General features: G+C 39.5%; 1 protein-coding gene across 1 annotated transcript in view; it reads left to right on the forward strand.

Moving 5' to 3' along the window:
• Positions 1–15,700, forward strand: part of DOP1B (DOP1 leucine zipper like protein B) — an 84,579-nt gene that overhangs the window by 21,708 nt on the left and 47,171 nt on the right. The window contains 7 exon segments of the mRNA XM_048495475.1: positions 1,994–2,092; positions 3,345–3,468; positions 4,532–4,641; positions 7,919–8,033; positions 11,554–11,674; positions 14,177–14,296; positions 15,381–15,486. Of these exon segments, the coding sequence (XP_048351432.1) occupies positions 1,994–2,092; positions 3,345–3,468; positions 4,532–4,641; positions 7,919–8,033; positions 11,554–11,674; positions 14,177–14,296; positions 15,381–15,486 (795 nt within the window).

Below are 15,700 nucleotides of genomic sequence, written 5' to 3' on the forward strand. Positions count from 1 at the left end.
ACTATGCGCGGTCCTGGCGAGGGTTTGCAGCGATTATGCACATCTGGGGAGAGAAGCGAGCCTTCCAGCTGGGGCTCCCAGGCTTCGCCCTGTGTGTAGGGCGGTGGGGCGGAGCAGGCTGGCAGCCCGACCGGGCGGGCAGCTGCCGACAGAGGGAGTGGGGTTGGGTTGGGCGACGAAGTGACCATGGGCTTAACCGGTGCCGACACCCAGCAAGCTGCGGGAGGAAAGGCGGGCTGGGGGGGCGTGCTTGGAGGGCTCAACCCGGTGCCCGTCTCCTCAGCAGGGGCGGGAAGCATGGAAGCAATTAGGAGTATGATCTCTGGGGCTTCCCTTCCCGCCAGTTTCCCATTCATTGGGATGTGATATGCGACCCGTTTGCCGCCCAGCTCTGATGTAAATAGTTCTTGTTTACATGTTTGATGTTTAATAAACGGGCTGCGGCCCATTCCTTTCCAGCCTGTCGTTGTGGTATACTTATTGAGCGAGGGAGTCTCACCATCTGCAGCAATGTTTATTTTAGAATAATAATAGAAAAAAGGGGTCAAGACTACAGGTTCTGTAGGATACTGTCCAAATAAACTATCCATCATCTGGAGTTAAGAACCCTTCTAGTGTGCTCTTTCCACCAGTGCCTTGAGCAATTTTGAAGCATTTCATCAACCACTGACCAGCATTCTTTTCAAGGGGCAGATCTCAGAATGTGCCCTTTTATCCTAGTGAAAATGTCATTCAGGGCCTATTGAAAGTGCTCTTCCACAGCAAAAGGATCAGGCAGCGTTCAAAATAATTTACCTGTATGTTTTGTTTGTAAAAGTTTTCCATTCTATCATGGAAGATCGAAATTCTAAAAGAATTTTTCACTGGCCTGGCTGCATTCCAAAGAGCTGGATACGCAACACAACCCTTGTCTGTTTTTAAGGGATGTGCAAGCCCTCATGCATGGTGGTGTTAAACATGTTTTTACAGGATACAGTAACCTCTGTGAAACAGTTTGCAGTTGTAGAATAGGCTCTTGGAAGAAAGACTGACTTGCACAAGTCCTTATGCAAACTTCTATTTAAGGCAAATAGTTATTTTTCACATGGAGAAGGTTCTCGATATTGAAGAAGAAGAGTTTGGATTTATACTCTGCTTTTCTCAACCATAAGAAATCTCAAAGTGGCTTAAAAACTCTGTCCCTTCCTCTCTCCACAACAGACAACTTGTGAAGTAGGTGGGTCTGAGAGAGTTCAGAGAGAACTGTGGCTGGCCAAGATCACCCAGCAGGCTTCCTGTGTAGGAATGGGGTTCATCAGATTAGAGTCCACCACTCATGTGGAGGAATGGGGAATCAAACCCAGTTCTGCCATGTTAGAGCCCACTACTCTTCGCCACTACATCACACTGTGTCTCAATATTTTGCAAATAGTACGTTCAGAAGCCACATGTCTTCAGTGCAGGGCTACATTAGATACCTTGAACTTCAGTATAGTTAGAAACCAAATTATTTAAGGTTTTGATGAGAAGTTGGCTGAAAAAAAATTACCGGAACCTGATTTCCCTTCATTACTTATTGTATCATTAAGAAATGAGTGTTAATGTTTTTTAACTTAACAGGTATGAGTTTTAAGGGTTAAAGCCCTTTTTGCCTCTTCCAGAATAAAACTGGGAACAATGTCCAGAAAAACAAAAGTGTTGTGTTTTAAATTTAGGGTAAGCAGTTTCTTTTTCCATTGTCTGGTGAGAATATTTAGGGATTTGTTCCAGTTGAAGTTATGTGTTCTTAACTCTGTCTTGGCATTCCCTTTACTCAGAGCTGTCAGCCAAGTAAAGTTTAGGCTTATGCGGAGACAAAAAGGGGCAATATGAAACTACTAGGGTTTTTATACCGCCTTAAGACTTGGAAAATTTAGGATTTTCTGAGAAAATGCAGTCAATTAACTTGTATGATGATGAATCAACTATGATAGATAAAATGCAATTATCTCCTTTTTTTTAATGTTCACTGCAGATCAGAGCCCTTTGTGGGGCCATGTTGGATTCAAATGTTCTTGTACAAAGAAACACTTTGGAGGTGGTTCTCTTTTTCTTCCCTCTTTCCACATCTTTGGTAAGCATTAGCTGAGGTCCAATATACGGTTTACTTTACCAGCACATAGATGCCAACAGGTTTCTGGGTTAGTGCAGAATCACCAGATGTGGCATTCGTTGTTTATTTTGAGCATATATCCTACATTCTCAACCAGCTTACAAAGAGATGGGAATAGTAAAATGTATGGATAAAATAATTGTTTAATTGTTCTTATAGTTTCATCTAATAGTATTTATATTAAATATTATATTATATTAAATATAACAGCTCTAATAGCGTTGACATCTTGTATCTAATGACCACGGGTAGAAAAAAATATGTCTATCAGTGGGAAATACACATTGATAGAGTGAGAGAGAGAGGAAAAACTTGATGACCAAGATATGTTTGATGGTGCCACTGTAACTATGGCATCACAGGTAGATGTAAACTTTTGGAACTTGTTATTTCCAGCTCTAAAGAAGCTAAACATTCCACTTTTACCTGTTTTGTGGGGGGCTGTTGTCCTTTCTTCATTGTAGGCTCCCATTTTGTACATCATGCTGTTGCTTAGGGGGGGTCCCCTAGGAGCAGCATTTAGAGCTGCATTGGGTTAAGGAGATGAGGGAATCCTGTGCACCATTGGAAACTGCAAAGCTGCTATTTAACATCTGGGCACTTCCATCCTTTGCTTTAATTACAATAGCATTTCTTCTTGTATTTCCTACATTTGCTGCCTGTTTTCTGTTACTACTCTTCATACAGTTCCTGTGTATGCAGATGATTTCTAGGCTTACTCAAGGAGGGTGAGGTGAAATATATTGCTGAATTTCCTCAACAGAGAATTGTATTGTACTCTGGGGTAAATATGTAAAACAGAAAGGGATAAAATTGTAGCTTTTCAAATAACTCAGCACCATGTGTGGCCACCAAAACATCATACTATTTATACAACTAATTTTACTATGGAGTAAGTCAAGAAATACATTTTAAAATGATGTTTAGCACCATGTCAGACTGGAAAATCTGAAAATTACAGTCAACTTTTTTTTCATTTATGCCAGAAAAGAAGCCCATGTTAAGGTGAACTAGCCCTGAGATAGGAATGCATTGTCTTCAGAAGTTCCTGCATATGAAGAATACTTTCTACTATAGTTCTGTCAAATTTCAAAGAAAGGCTCTCTGATTCTCTGTGTTTTCCTCACAGTAATAAGGTTTCATTGGTTTTCGTGTTTCCTTTTTGTTTGTAAAGAGTACACATATTTTTGACTTGTGTCTGTTTCTTGTTAAGGAACCCAGTGAAAGTGCTATACCACTGTCTAGATCCGACGTTGTCCATCTTCTCTCAGCAGCTGCCCAAACACTCTTAAGAAGAGACATGTCTTTAAACAGAAGGTTATATGCATGGCTGCTAGGTACTGCACAAATTATAGTCACACTGTCTTTACGTTGCACCTGAGTGGGCTTGAATATGTCTCTGAAATTTAGCAGCTAGATTAGAGTCTAGTAATGTGTTAGAGACCAAAAAAAATTCAGAATATGAATTTTTGAGAGTCTTTAAAGTGCTGCTGAACTTACATGTAGCCATTCTGCTGCAAACTAGCACAGCTAACCTCTGAAACTACATTTTGGAATATATTTTGATGTTTTAGAGGCCTTTACCTTGGGTTAGTGAATATTGGTGTTTATTAACTTCTGTTAAGTTATAAAATATAATTTGCCAAGTTTCATTCAAAACATACTGTCTTAATGAAAAGCCTGATACAAAATAAAATAGCTTCTTTACAAACTGCTTGTCATGTGTAAGAGAAAAAGATAGTGCTCATTACATTAGATGAATGCACAGTGTTTTTACAACCAGCATAGAAATTTATTTTAGTATATGTAAGCCATATAGATCTTCACATGAAGAGGTGCATATGACATATTGCTCTTAACAACTTGAAACATAACTTTCACACAGTGGCATCTGTTTCACAGAAAAATTATAATTTGTATGCAAGTCTGTTTAGGACAGCATCTCTATAATTCCATTTCAGATTAATCATAAACAACAAATTTGGTTTCCTTTCGGTTGCATTCAGACATCTAGTTCAATCACAGTTAAATAAAAATATTCATGAACTCAGGAATGGGCCGAGGTGATACACATCCCTGGTTCTGTCTCCTTTCTCTGTCTCACCTCCTTTCCATCATGCTGGTTTAACTAAGTGCAAATATACATGACATACAAACGCAGGGATGTGCCTTCACCAGGGTTGGCTCTGTGCTTCCTTTTAGGTGGATCCTGTAGCAGATCAGAGCAAAGGCTTGTGATTTCTGCTGATGCACTCATGACGTGAAGGAGGGTGCCAGGGTGTGGGAGGAGGAAAGTTGTCATCTTTTCTGTAATTGTTTGTGCCATTAATTTGAAAACAGGAACGTGTCAATTGATGTAATGTGCAAACTACTTTCTGTATTTCTCTGTTCCGTTCTTAGCTTCTGATATCAAAGGAGGTGCTTTTGTTCCAGATTTATCTGTTCCAATGTCTTTAGAAGATCAAGCTCTCTATTTTTTTGAAAAATATTCCAAAGACCTTCTCGTTGAGGTAAGCATGTATAATATTCCTTGAAGGATATAGTTGTTATTATAACTTTTGTGTGTATGGTTCATCATTAATACAGGATTCCAGGTTTTGTTTATTCTGCTGTAAGTTACAAGGCCAAACCATTATATGATGCTGAAATCCATCATCAGATCTCCAAAGAAAAATCATACTTGGTGGAGAGCTGAAGTGAATTGTGGCCATAAACTAGTGAAAGGGGGAGAGCTAACTCTCATCTCCACACTCTTTTTGGCAATTTCTGCACAGCAGAAATAAAAAAACTTCTTGAGGATGTTTTTAAAAAACGTATTGGCTCTCTCCCCGAAAACATCTTCAGAACATTTTATTTCTCCCAACCTTTTTCAAAAATCGCTAAACCAATAATCTCCCCTCCCCCCACCCCCCCACCCCCAGATTGAAGGCATTTCCTGCCTGCTGAGCGAACAATTGCAGGCAGGAACCTCTTCATTTCTCCTGCCAAAAGCTCTTACTTTCATTTTAGCCATTCATGCCCACCGTTTTGTGTGCTGCATCAGATTCTCCATGAAGGTTCCCCATGGAGTTATTCTCTGATTGCAGCTCATATGTGCATGATTTCCATGTAAAAAGTAGATGAATAAAGTCTGCTTTGCCTAGCAATCCCATGCACGTGTTGTTTTTTGTTTGTTTTGTGGGGGATGTCTGCACGATTAGTGAAGTCATAATATGTGCATATTTGTGTTGTTGTAGCTTTGCAGACATCCCCCTCCAAAGAAAAAACCCGAAAAACAACATATGCGTGGGATCGCTGGGCAAAACGGCCTTTATTCATCTACTTTTTACACAGAAATCATGCACAGATTTTCTGCAAGCAGAGAAAACCTCAGGGGAAAACCTTCACTAAATGGCAGAGGCAGGAGAATCTCTGTGGCAGTGCACAAAATGGCAGGTGCGGCTCTGAAATTGACCAGGGCTCCGTCAGCCACCAGGTGGGAAAAAAGAACTGTTTTGACTGGCAATGCTTGTGTACTCCATGCTGAGGAAACACAAAACGCCAAAGGGGATTTTTTAAAAATGTCTGCAGGATGTTTTATTTCTGCTGTGCAAAAAGGACCTTTGTGATAGCCTCCCTCCACCCCCACTTTCAGCATTCTGAAGGCACTGAGCAGGAAGCAGGAAAAAAGGAAACTATTGTCAAAGCAAAGCCAGTGTATCTTGGCACTGGTTTCTTCAGTATTTAAATGTTTGTTTACACACGCACACATAAATTGATGGGGGGGGGGTGTGCAAGGAATTGCAGGAGGCAGCTCTTTTTTTCTTCCTCTACCAATACTTTTCTCCCTTTCATTTAAAAAAACCCTGTATCTGCTCTCTGCCTGCTTCCTTTTCTTCCTACCCAACAGCCAACCTATCTTTATGTCCCCCTCCTTCAGCTTTCCCTGCTTCCTCCCCCAGCAGCTTCTCCATGAGAAAACTCTGGCCTAATTGCATGGTGTATGGTGCAACCCATCTAGACCCAGTTACACAGCAAGGAATCCTGCACAGACTTACTTTCCCTTGAATCCCCTCTCCACCTTCTTTTTCTCCTCCTGGCAGCTCCCATGTCCAAGCCTGGCCCAGATAAGCCCTCCCTCAAGGGCCAAACAGCTCTGGAAAGGGCTCTCCCTCCTCCTATCTCCTATTGACCAAAAACAATGAAGTCTGGCAATACTGTTGCCACTGCCACTGAGGTCATTAAAGCTACAAGTTCAACTTTTGTGATTTTGAAGGGTTTTATATCTCCCATGTTTGTTTTTAAATTTCAAAGTTTTTCTGTAAACCTAGGACTTTTCTCAGTTTTATATGCAAATCTTTCTTACCTGTCCATGATTCTTATGTCTGGATTTAAGAATATAATTCTCAGTTTGGCTTCATCTGTGAATACTTAAATCCAGAAACTGGGCTGTTGTGCAATGATAGCAGATATAGATCTCTCGTGGGGCTGCATACCTGGAAGAGTTTTAAAGGGATGTGTGAGTCCTTGCAATAAAGAAACAAAATCTCATTAAAAGGAACCACACAGAATTAAATATTCTGACCTATTCCACTGAAATATGCAGATATGATGATAATTTCCTGTGCCATACATAATTTTAAGATTTAAGGGATCAAGATGCATGGCGTAAATTTTTTTTTGCCCTGCTCCACAACCTAAACAGTAGATAAACAATGTAAAGGAATCTTGCTATCACACTAGCTTTGCTAATTCCACTAACCCTGTTAACTGCATAATATCGGATTAAAAGTAATAATCTTACCATTTTCCAAGAGCAATATGGCAAGCAGAACAAGCTGGCCAGTTCTGTGTGGAGTAGTCAGGCTAGAAGCAATGTTTTACAGCAGTTCATTTGAGCCACTCAGAAGAGAGATAAGACAAACATAAAAGGGGGAGAAAGAAGTCCTAACTTCTCTTTTATACTTCAGAATGAATTGACCCTCCCATCTAAACATTCACCACTGATCAACTAAGTACTTCCCCTCTGTAGGACAACCAAGGCAGACAATGTCTAGTCTCTCATCCCTTGTTTACATTAACTTGACCCATCAGTGTGTTTAAACCTATTTCACATGTTATTTCACATGGCTAATGCATGGTAAAGAACCTTCTTGTGGATTAGGAATTCTCCTCTTATACAGTCCAAAAGCTGCAGTTTCTATAGATATAAGCTACAACATAATTCAGCCTGTGGATTGCTTGGCAAATTTTCCCTTTTTTAAACATTGAAAACTCTACTTGATTTATTTCCATCAGTCTCTCTCCCAAGTGGATTTTCTGGTCTTGCTTTGTCCTCATATAAGTTTGACAAATTTCTATGGTCTCAAAACACAGTTCTCATGTCATTTTGACCAGACTTTCACAACAAATCAAAGATGAGGGGCAAAGGCAAACTTACAGGCCAAAGTTCAATATGATTCACAACAAAGATATGTGATACCTTGATACCTTGAAAATACATATATATGCTAAATCAAGAATTCTTGTAGAATATAAAGACTTACTGTAGGTAATTTGCCTGCTAAGAGCAATAGGTAGGTGACTGTTCATCTTTCCAAGATCACACTATCTAAAGCAGTGCTTCCTGCAGTTTTGGGAAAACCCTAATACTAGGCTGCTTATTTATTAAGCTGAAAGTGACTGTGTATTTCTGAATTAATTGTTATGTTTTAATACGGGTCGGTAGTATTGTATTTGGTTACACAAGGAGCTAGTTGCTAATTATATTTTGTTTGCAATATTAATATTTTAATACTGTTTCAACAGGGATTGATTGAAATCTTACATCAGAAGTTTGCAGACTCTGACTTGGAGGAACAGCACCATGCCCATTTGAAACCTTTTCGTATTCTCATAAGCCTACTTGACAAACCTGAAATAGGTACAGAATAAGTATCTGAAGAGAATGTATAGGAGTGGGACGTGTCCCTTGGGGCTCTGTGGCACTCACCAGGTGCTTTGTTAACTAGAGCCACAGTTTTGTACCTGATGCTGGGGACTCAGGACAGAATAGGGATTTTGTTGGTATAATGCCCACTCTGCTGCACAGCAGTGTCTCTGCCACAGCTGACAAAGGCAGTATTGGACTTGGCATTGAGGATCCTGAGAGTGTTGTGTTTAGGGTCTTCAATGTTCACTCTGAGGCTGCCTCAACAAGAGCAGCTCAAGACTTCATGGGTGCAGTTGACTAGCCACAGGCTGCCCTGGTACTTGCACATACAGCACATACAGTGGGTCATTCGATTTGGGTTTCTCCGGGCACAAGGTATGTAGTTTGGTAAAAAGGGGATTTTCCACTCTCCTCTTGTCACGAATCAATCATTATGTGGTATGATTTAGACTTATGGACCCTTGAAACCTTAACAGATAAGCCAGGTGCATCTGTGGAATTCCTGAATAAGTGGCTAGAGAAGGTAATAAGATGAGGGGCAGTAAACTGAAACTCAGTGTTGTTCATCAAAGGAGAAGCTGGTTTCGGGACTGTGCAGCCAATCTGTCCTTGAGGGGGGTTGCCCTCCCTTTGAAAGAGCAGGATCACAATTTGGGAGATGCTACTGGATCGTATCTGGCAGTTGGAGACTTGGGTTTCCTCCATGTCACACGGCACCTTTTGTCATCTTATGACCATTGCTTGAAAAGCATAATCTAGCCACAGAGATCTGTGCTCTGATTGCGTTGAAGTTAGATTACTGTAATGCTATCTATGTGAGGCTACCTTTGAAAATAGTTTGGAAACTTCAGTTAATCCAAACTGTGATGGACACGATACTGTCAGGGTTGGTCAAAGGGATTGTTTCACCACATGCTGAAAGATTTGCTGTGGTTACCCATCTGTTTCCAGACACAATTCAAAGTTCTGGTTCTTACTTTTAAGACCCTGAATGGTTGGTAAGGACTGTCCCATACTATCCTGCCCACCTGATAAGATTTGCCTCTTAAGACCTGTTCTCTGTACCCCCAACTTCACAGACAAGTGACAATTAGACACAGGGCATTTGTTGTGGTGGCATCTTGCCATTGGAAGACCCTTCCTCTTGAAAGTCACTTGGCTCTTCCTTTTAGTTGCCAGGCTAAAATATATCCTTTCACCCAGGCTTTTAATAAGGGGTTTACCTCACCCGCTTAATTTTATTAAAGACTTCTATAAGTCTTAAGGGTTCTCTAGCTGTTTATCAAAGTCAAGATAGTACCTGGCAGTCTATTTATTATGAAATATGACACAATAATAGAAAAAAGAGGAGATGCTAAGAAAGGCAGAAAAGTAAGAAGTCTCAAAGAATTCATGGGGGATTTTCTTTTTATTTAAAACTTTTTCATTGGCTCCTATCAGTCAGCTGTGCACATATGACAGAAAAATAGATGACTCTTTGATTTATTATGAAACCATTTATATCCTACCTTCCCCTGTGCCTCAAAGTGGTCTACAAACTCAAACTTAAAATGTGCCATAAAACTCCCAAATAAACCCTCCTTTCCCCCTCCCTAAAAATACCTGCAGTCTATACCCTATAAAAGCTCTGGCAAATAAAAGAGCCTTGCAGTGCCTCCTAAATATTTCTGAAGACTGCAGTACCCCTCCCCCCAATTGCCTCAGGGAGCCCAGTCCATTCCATAGGGCGACCTATTAGTCAAATAAAATAATTAAATACAAATAAAAGCCATGCCGTGCAAGTGATCCGCAGGTGGCAGCCTGAAGACTGCAACTGGCAAGGGGGCCTATGGGACTTCAAAACACAGCATTCCGACAAGAGTTAAAGAACATAAAAGACACTGCAGACTACACCAACCTGAGAAATCAGCAGTAGCTGAACATGTTCTAACCCAAGGATCTTATTTGAAGGCGCAGAAATTCTTGACAACTCTGACAGCAGCTATGATAAGACTACACAGGAAAGCCACTGAAATCCACAAACACCAAGACAGTTTCAACAAAAAGGAAGAGAGTGTGTAAACCAAAACCTGATACTTGTACTAAAAAAAACCCACCAGAACCAAAAACTGGGGAACTTTACAATTACTATTCAACGATACACCAGATACTACAAAATCTTTCCTCTCCCCCCTCCCCCCATCTCACCTCACTCTGGTTTCTGAGATGGGTCACACATATTCAAGCCACCAGGATATATACAAATGCAACTGCAAATAAACTCTATCCAAATCCATGCAGATGTGCCACACAATCATTCCCACCTGAGAGGTGGGCACAGGAGATATCCAACTACACAAATCACACTGTGCCATCGAGAGAAACAAATTCTTACTATGACTTGCCTCTAAAGATGCCGCCCATAGATATGGGCAAAACATTCAGACATAAACCTACCAGACCACACCCATATATAACCCAGAATACCCACAATAGCCTCCAAGATAGGTTTGCTGAATATAGGTTGTTTCCTTGTATGCCTCTGTTTCATAGACCAAAAATATCCCCATATTTAGATACAAAAATACTGTTTACCTCTCCAGATTGTATTCTGATTACCTACTAGGTCTGGCGGGCTGTATATTATTTGTAAGTTTCCAGAGAGAAGCCACAGCCAAATTAATATGTGTATACCAGTCCTTGCATTTTAAATGTTAGGTGATTCCTTCTGCTTTTTAAGCTTCCTGTAATTAAGTTAGAAAGTGGGTCAAGGGGACAAAAGAAAGCTGCCAATTCTTTGCTCTTAAAACCTCCTTTAAGTGTAAAAATTACTTCGACCAACACATATATTTTACTTTGACACAAAAATATTTATGCAATGGAGAACTAGTCTGTTGGTTCTTGCTGCTTCCTGTTTTTTTTACCTTAAATATTTTTTCATCCAGTGAGAGCTGCTAGCCTGTGATGAATGCTGGGAAAAGGTATATAGTGGTTCAAAGGTTACAATAGTAGTTCAAATTTGAATTTCATGAACTGTCAAAATAGCTGCAGTGAGGGAAAGTGCTTTTTTTCCCTCTAAAGCAGTGATGGCAGAACTTTTGAAATAATTTTGAATAAGCAGCACAGCACCCAACCAAAGTTTATGAAGTTAAAATTTTAGAAGAACAGGGGAAGGGGTTTAAAAAAGCAAACAATCCTTTGGCTGTTTAAAAGCAAGTAATTCTTTGACTGCATAGATAAAACTTGCTTCAACTGATGTCTTAGGTGAAGTCATATAGTAATCTACAAAGTAATAGGATAAAACTAACAGATCAGAATGAGTGCAACAGCAAGATAGTGACTAAAAACAATAAGATTTTGAGATGCAAATTCTAGTTTGTGTTTCCCAATTAAACTTTTATTTTAGAGTAAGTCAGTCATGCTTTGAACTGCCAAGATACAATGGTGCTTGTATTCTCCTCTATATTCAGGACTTCAGTTTAATTATAATTGGGCTTTGGTTGTATTAATTTACTTTTTCCTTTTGTTGCAGGGCCACAAGTTGTTGGTGATGTGTTTCTTGAAGTGATCCGAGCATTTTATTCTTACTGCAAAGATACACTGGGTGATGATCTTAAGCTTAGCTACAGTCAGAGTGGCAATGTCCTTTCCAGGTATTTTAGTCTTTCTAGTTCAAACTGACAGACCACTCAAAATCAATAATTCTACTAAGTTAATAAAGTACAGATCATCTATCTTGCTGTCAGGGCTGTTCGACAGTGGAATTCACTACCTTGGAGAGTGGTGGAGTCTGGAGGTTTTTAAACAGAAGCTGGATGCTCATATGTCAAGAGTGCTTTGATTGCGTGTTCCTGCATAGCAGGGGATTGGACTTGGTGGCCCTTGTGGTCTCTTCCAACTCTATGATTCTAAGTAAATAAAGAAAAAAAGGGCTTGGGATTCAAACAGACTTGTTGCTGGAACTTCTGTGAATAGAGTTTCTTGCATCTGTTTCTTGTCTACAAACCCATCATGTGAGCCCAATTCAGGTCAAGGTCATAGTGCAAGAGAAGGATTTGTTTATTTTTTCACCTTTCCCCACCACATGCCCTTTTCCTAATATAAATTGACTTTGTTTGCACTACTGGAGTAGTGCAAATAAATTGACTATTGTTTGCACTACTGGAGTAAATGTGTAAAGGGCTCAGGGGGAAATGCTTAAACCCTTTCTTCCCTGGTGCTATATTCTTTATCTGAATCAGACCTGATTTTTTTGAGAACACAAAATACTGGGAGCTCTATTCCTGTATCTCCCAATATCACTTCTGGTTGAGACCTTTTTTCCACTGATTGTTCAGCTAACCACAAGTATTATGTCATCTATAGTCTCTCTTCTTTTAGAGCTACATTTTCAGGTTTCTTTGAAATGCAAGTATTGGAAAGGTAGTTTGATTTAGAGAAGGGGTCCCTAACCTTTTTGAACCTGCAGGCATGTTTGGAATTCTGACATGCCAGATGAGCCTAGCAACAAAATGGTTGCTACAGTAGGTGGAGCCAGCCACAAAATGATTGCCATAGCTGAACTTCAATCGTGCAGTGGAGATGCTTGTGCTTGGGTGGCAGTTGCCGTCAAAGCAACATTTTTAAAAATCTGTACAGGTAATCAGAAACCCTACTGGGCAATTAGACCCACCCACAGGTAATCAGAAACCCTATTTGGGCCCACCCACTTCCTAAAAACATTTGACAGCCAGCAGAAAAGGTGTCAGCAGGCGCCATGTTGGGGCCTACTGATTTAGAGCTTAGAACTATTGATTCATGAGGTTCCCTGGACTCCAATTTATTTCAGAATTCGTGGAACCATAATTTCATGGTCTCAACTCAAGTTTGTGAATGCATGTTAAATCTGACATGGTCCTAAATTAAGTTCACTGAAAGCTGTCAGGTCTGTTGTAGGAGTTCACTCTGGGGCCTCTGTTACATTTTTAGCACTTTGGAAATGCCCCAGTGAAAAGAATCCATGAGAAATACAGTTCTGACCTCCATTTTATCCTCGCAGTATCTATGTACCTTAATCAACTAATAGAGTTTATAGGAAGTCATGGAAACCAGAACTCTTACTGATCTTTGCAATGTGCAACAGAACCCAGGATCAAGTATCCATGTGTCATGTAATACTTCTAGCCCTGTTAAAGTTTCAGAATCTATAGAACGATAACTTCTGTTATGCCCCCAGATTATTTTCTCATTAAGCTTCAGTTATCCCTATAATTATAATGGGTTTCGTTCTTTGTATAGTATTCTAAGGGAGGGAATTTTAGTCAGACCCTGTCCCTTTAAGACATTTCCCTAGAGGCAGTCTTCCTATTATTACTCAGTAATCCTTCTGTTTAGCTCAGTCAGGCAGTCTAAGGTGCCAAGGATAGTTGGAAGACTGCAATATCTGTTATGTCCAAGATGTATAGAGATAACATAACGTTAAGGTATACAGAAAGTAGAATCCAGTTAAAGGACACTCAGGGAACCAAGAGAAGCATAGACAAAGTGGACTTTCTTGGAAGAAGTCAAGGAAGAATCAAAGTCTACAGCTTCAAGTTTGCTCCACTCAAGCAAGTACCTTATCTTAGTCAGACCCTGGGAGGAGTTAGGGTCTCAAATCTTCTAAGCAATAAACCTTGTTTTTGAAGTGTTACACCTTGCTTGTGTGTCTCCCACTCTGTTCCACCCAGGAACAGGGCACCTTTAGAATGTTTTACTGGGGATCAGAACAACTTCCACGGTCTCTTGCATGGGATGACCGTTCCAAAAGTCTAATGGGGCCTCCCGTCCACAGTTACCTTGTAAATATAAATGTGAAAGAAGGGAGGGCTAGTCCTGGAATGACTTGGAGAGGGTTTGACTTGATTTATAATGGCTGAATAGTTTCTGAATCTCTCATTCTCCTATCCCCCCCCCACCCAATTGTTCCCTTCACAACCCTCACTTCTTAGAACTGATTAATTCTTTGACTGTTAAAAGGTCAAAGATTTAAGATCTTCAGATCTTTAAAGTTGAGTTTAAGCTCTTTGAAATATGCATGATATTGTTATTCTTAGCATATTCTGTATAACAGGTCAGAATTTTGAATATGACTTTGTCTTATAATCATTGCTTTATTGACTTTGTTCCTATCTTAGCGCAATCAAAGAAAACAAGAATGCATCTGAGATTGTTAAAACAGTCAACCTGTTGATCACATCCTTAAGCTCTGATTTTCTCTGGGATTATATGACCAGATGTTTCGAAGATTGCTTCAGGTAACTGTGCATTTTATATTGTTACTTGTTACTTGATAGAGGTGGAGCTGAACTAAGGAAGTCACAAGGCTGTTCCACTAAGAGAGCAAAATAAATGTTTATTTCTTTCCTTATTTTTAAAACCATGGAGAGTTTCCTCATGGAACATAAGACCATTCATTGATATTTTTGAAACTATTTTTAACAAACACCGGGCACCTTTGGATTTGGTCTGTAAATATCAAACATGGAGTCTCTCTAGCCATCTCAGATAGTGTATGATCTTGTCACAGTGGTAACCCAAAATCATGGTTCTTGGGGCTCTTTCAGGGTTATATTCTCTAGTTTTTGATTTTTAGCATAATTGGCTGAAAATTAAAGAAAACACTGATCCACAAAATGAGTAGTATGTGCTCATTGTACATAGTTCACATTTAGGTATGCAGGTTTTTCAGGTTATGGGATTTTTGTGGCAAGTAGAGAAATGAGTACAAATTGATAGTCATATTTAGTCCATCTAAAATCTTAGAAATCTAGTCTATCTGTTTACCTCAGTTACATGGTCCTGTCTGAAATGTAAAGTCTTCCCAGGTTATATGCAACTCGATATTTACAAACATAAGGGCTGGAGGGTTTTACTGAAAACTTGTGTGGGATGTGTGTGTGTGTGTGCTTCCACTCAGTCTTGTCTACAGCACTAAATGTCACGAGTGATTATTGAGGGAGGGAGGAAAGGCTGAATTTTTTAAAGCAATGTTGGTCTTTTACAAAATGCAATTAATTATTTTCCCACATAATTAAAGTCTAACTAAAGACATATTTGCCCCCTTTCATGTATTCTGTAACATATTGAATATTCATATTGAAAATTCATTAAATGAACTGTCTATAAAAGATTATTTTCAGTGTTCATGTCCCAAATTAAACTTGTCTTAAACAGTCATTTGGACATTCTTGTAATCCATGTTTGTTCTTTGGCTGGTTACTTATGGCCATTTTTATATATAATTTATACTATTTTTTCTCTGCCATTTCTACTAGCAGTATCTTACAATCAAGTATTGATTAAATTATTGTCTTGCATCATTTCTCTTTTGAATTGCAGAAATAAATCTGTACCAACGCACCTTCTGGCTAAGAACAGTGGTACTTCAGCAACAGTTTCAGAGCTCTGCACACTACTAGTGTTTCTCCTAGATGTGATACCATTGGTAAATCTATTATATATATAATCAGTATTGTAACAGCTGCATCTTGATCTGTTATTAATTTTATATGATTTTATACAAGTCTGCTGTTTTATGCACAACTTGATCATGTGTTTCCAAGTTTTCTTACCCTCAGGCTTTTTTCACCTTTGAAGGGTGTCCAGATTTTAGGAAACCTATAGTTAGAATATATAGGAATCAGTTTTTAAATGTACTA

This window comes from Sphaerodactylus townsendi, linkage group LG04 (genome assembly GCF_021028975.2).
Source record: "Sphaerodactylus townsendi isolate TG3544 linkage group LG04, MPM_Stown_v2.3, whole genome shotgun sequence".
In the NCBI taxonomy this organism is placed as follows: Eukaryota; Metazoa; Chordata; class Lepidosauria; order Squamata; family Sphaerodactylidae; genus Sphaerodactylus; species Sphaerodactylus townsendi.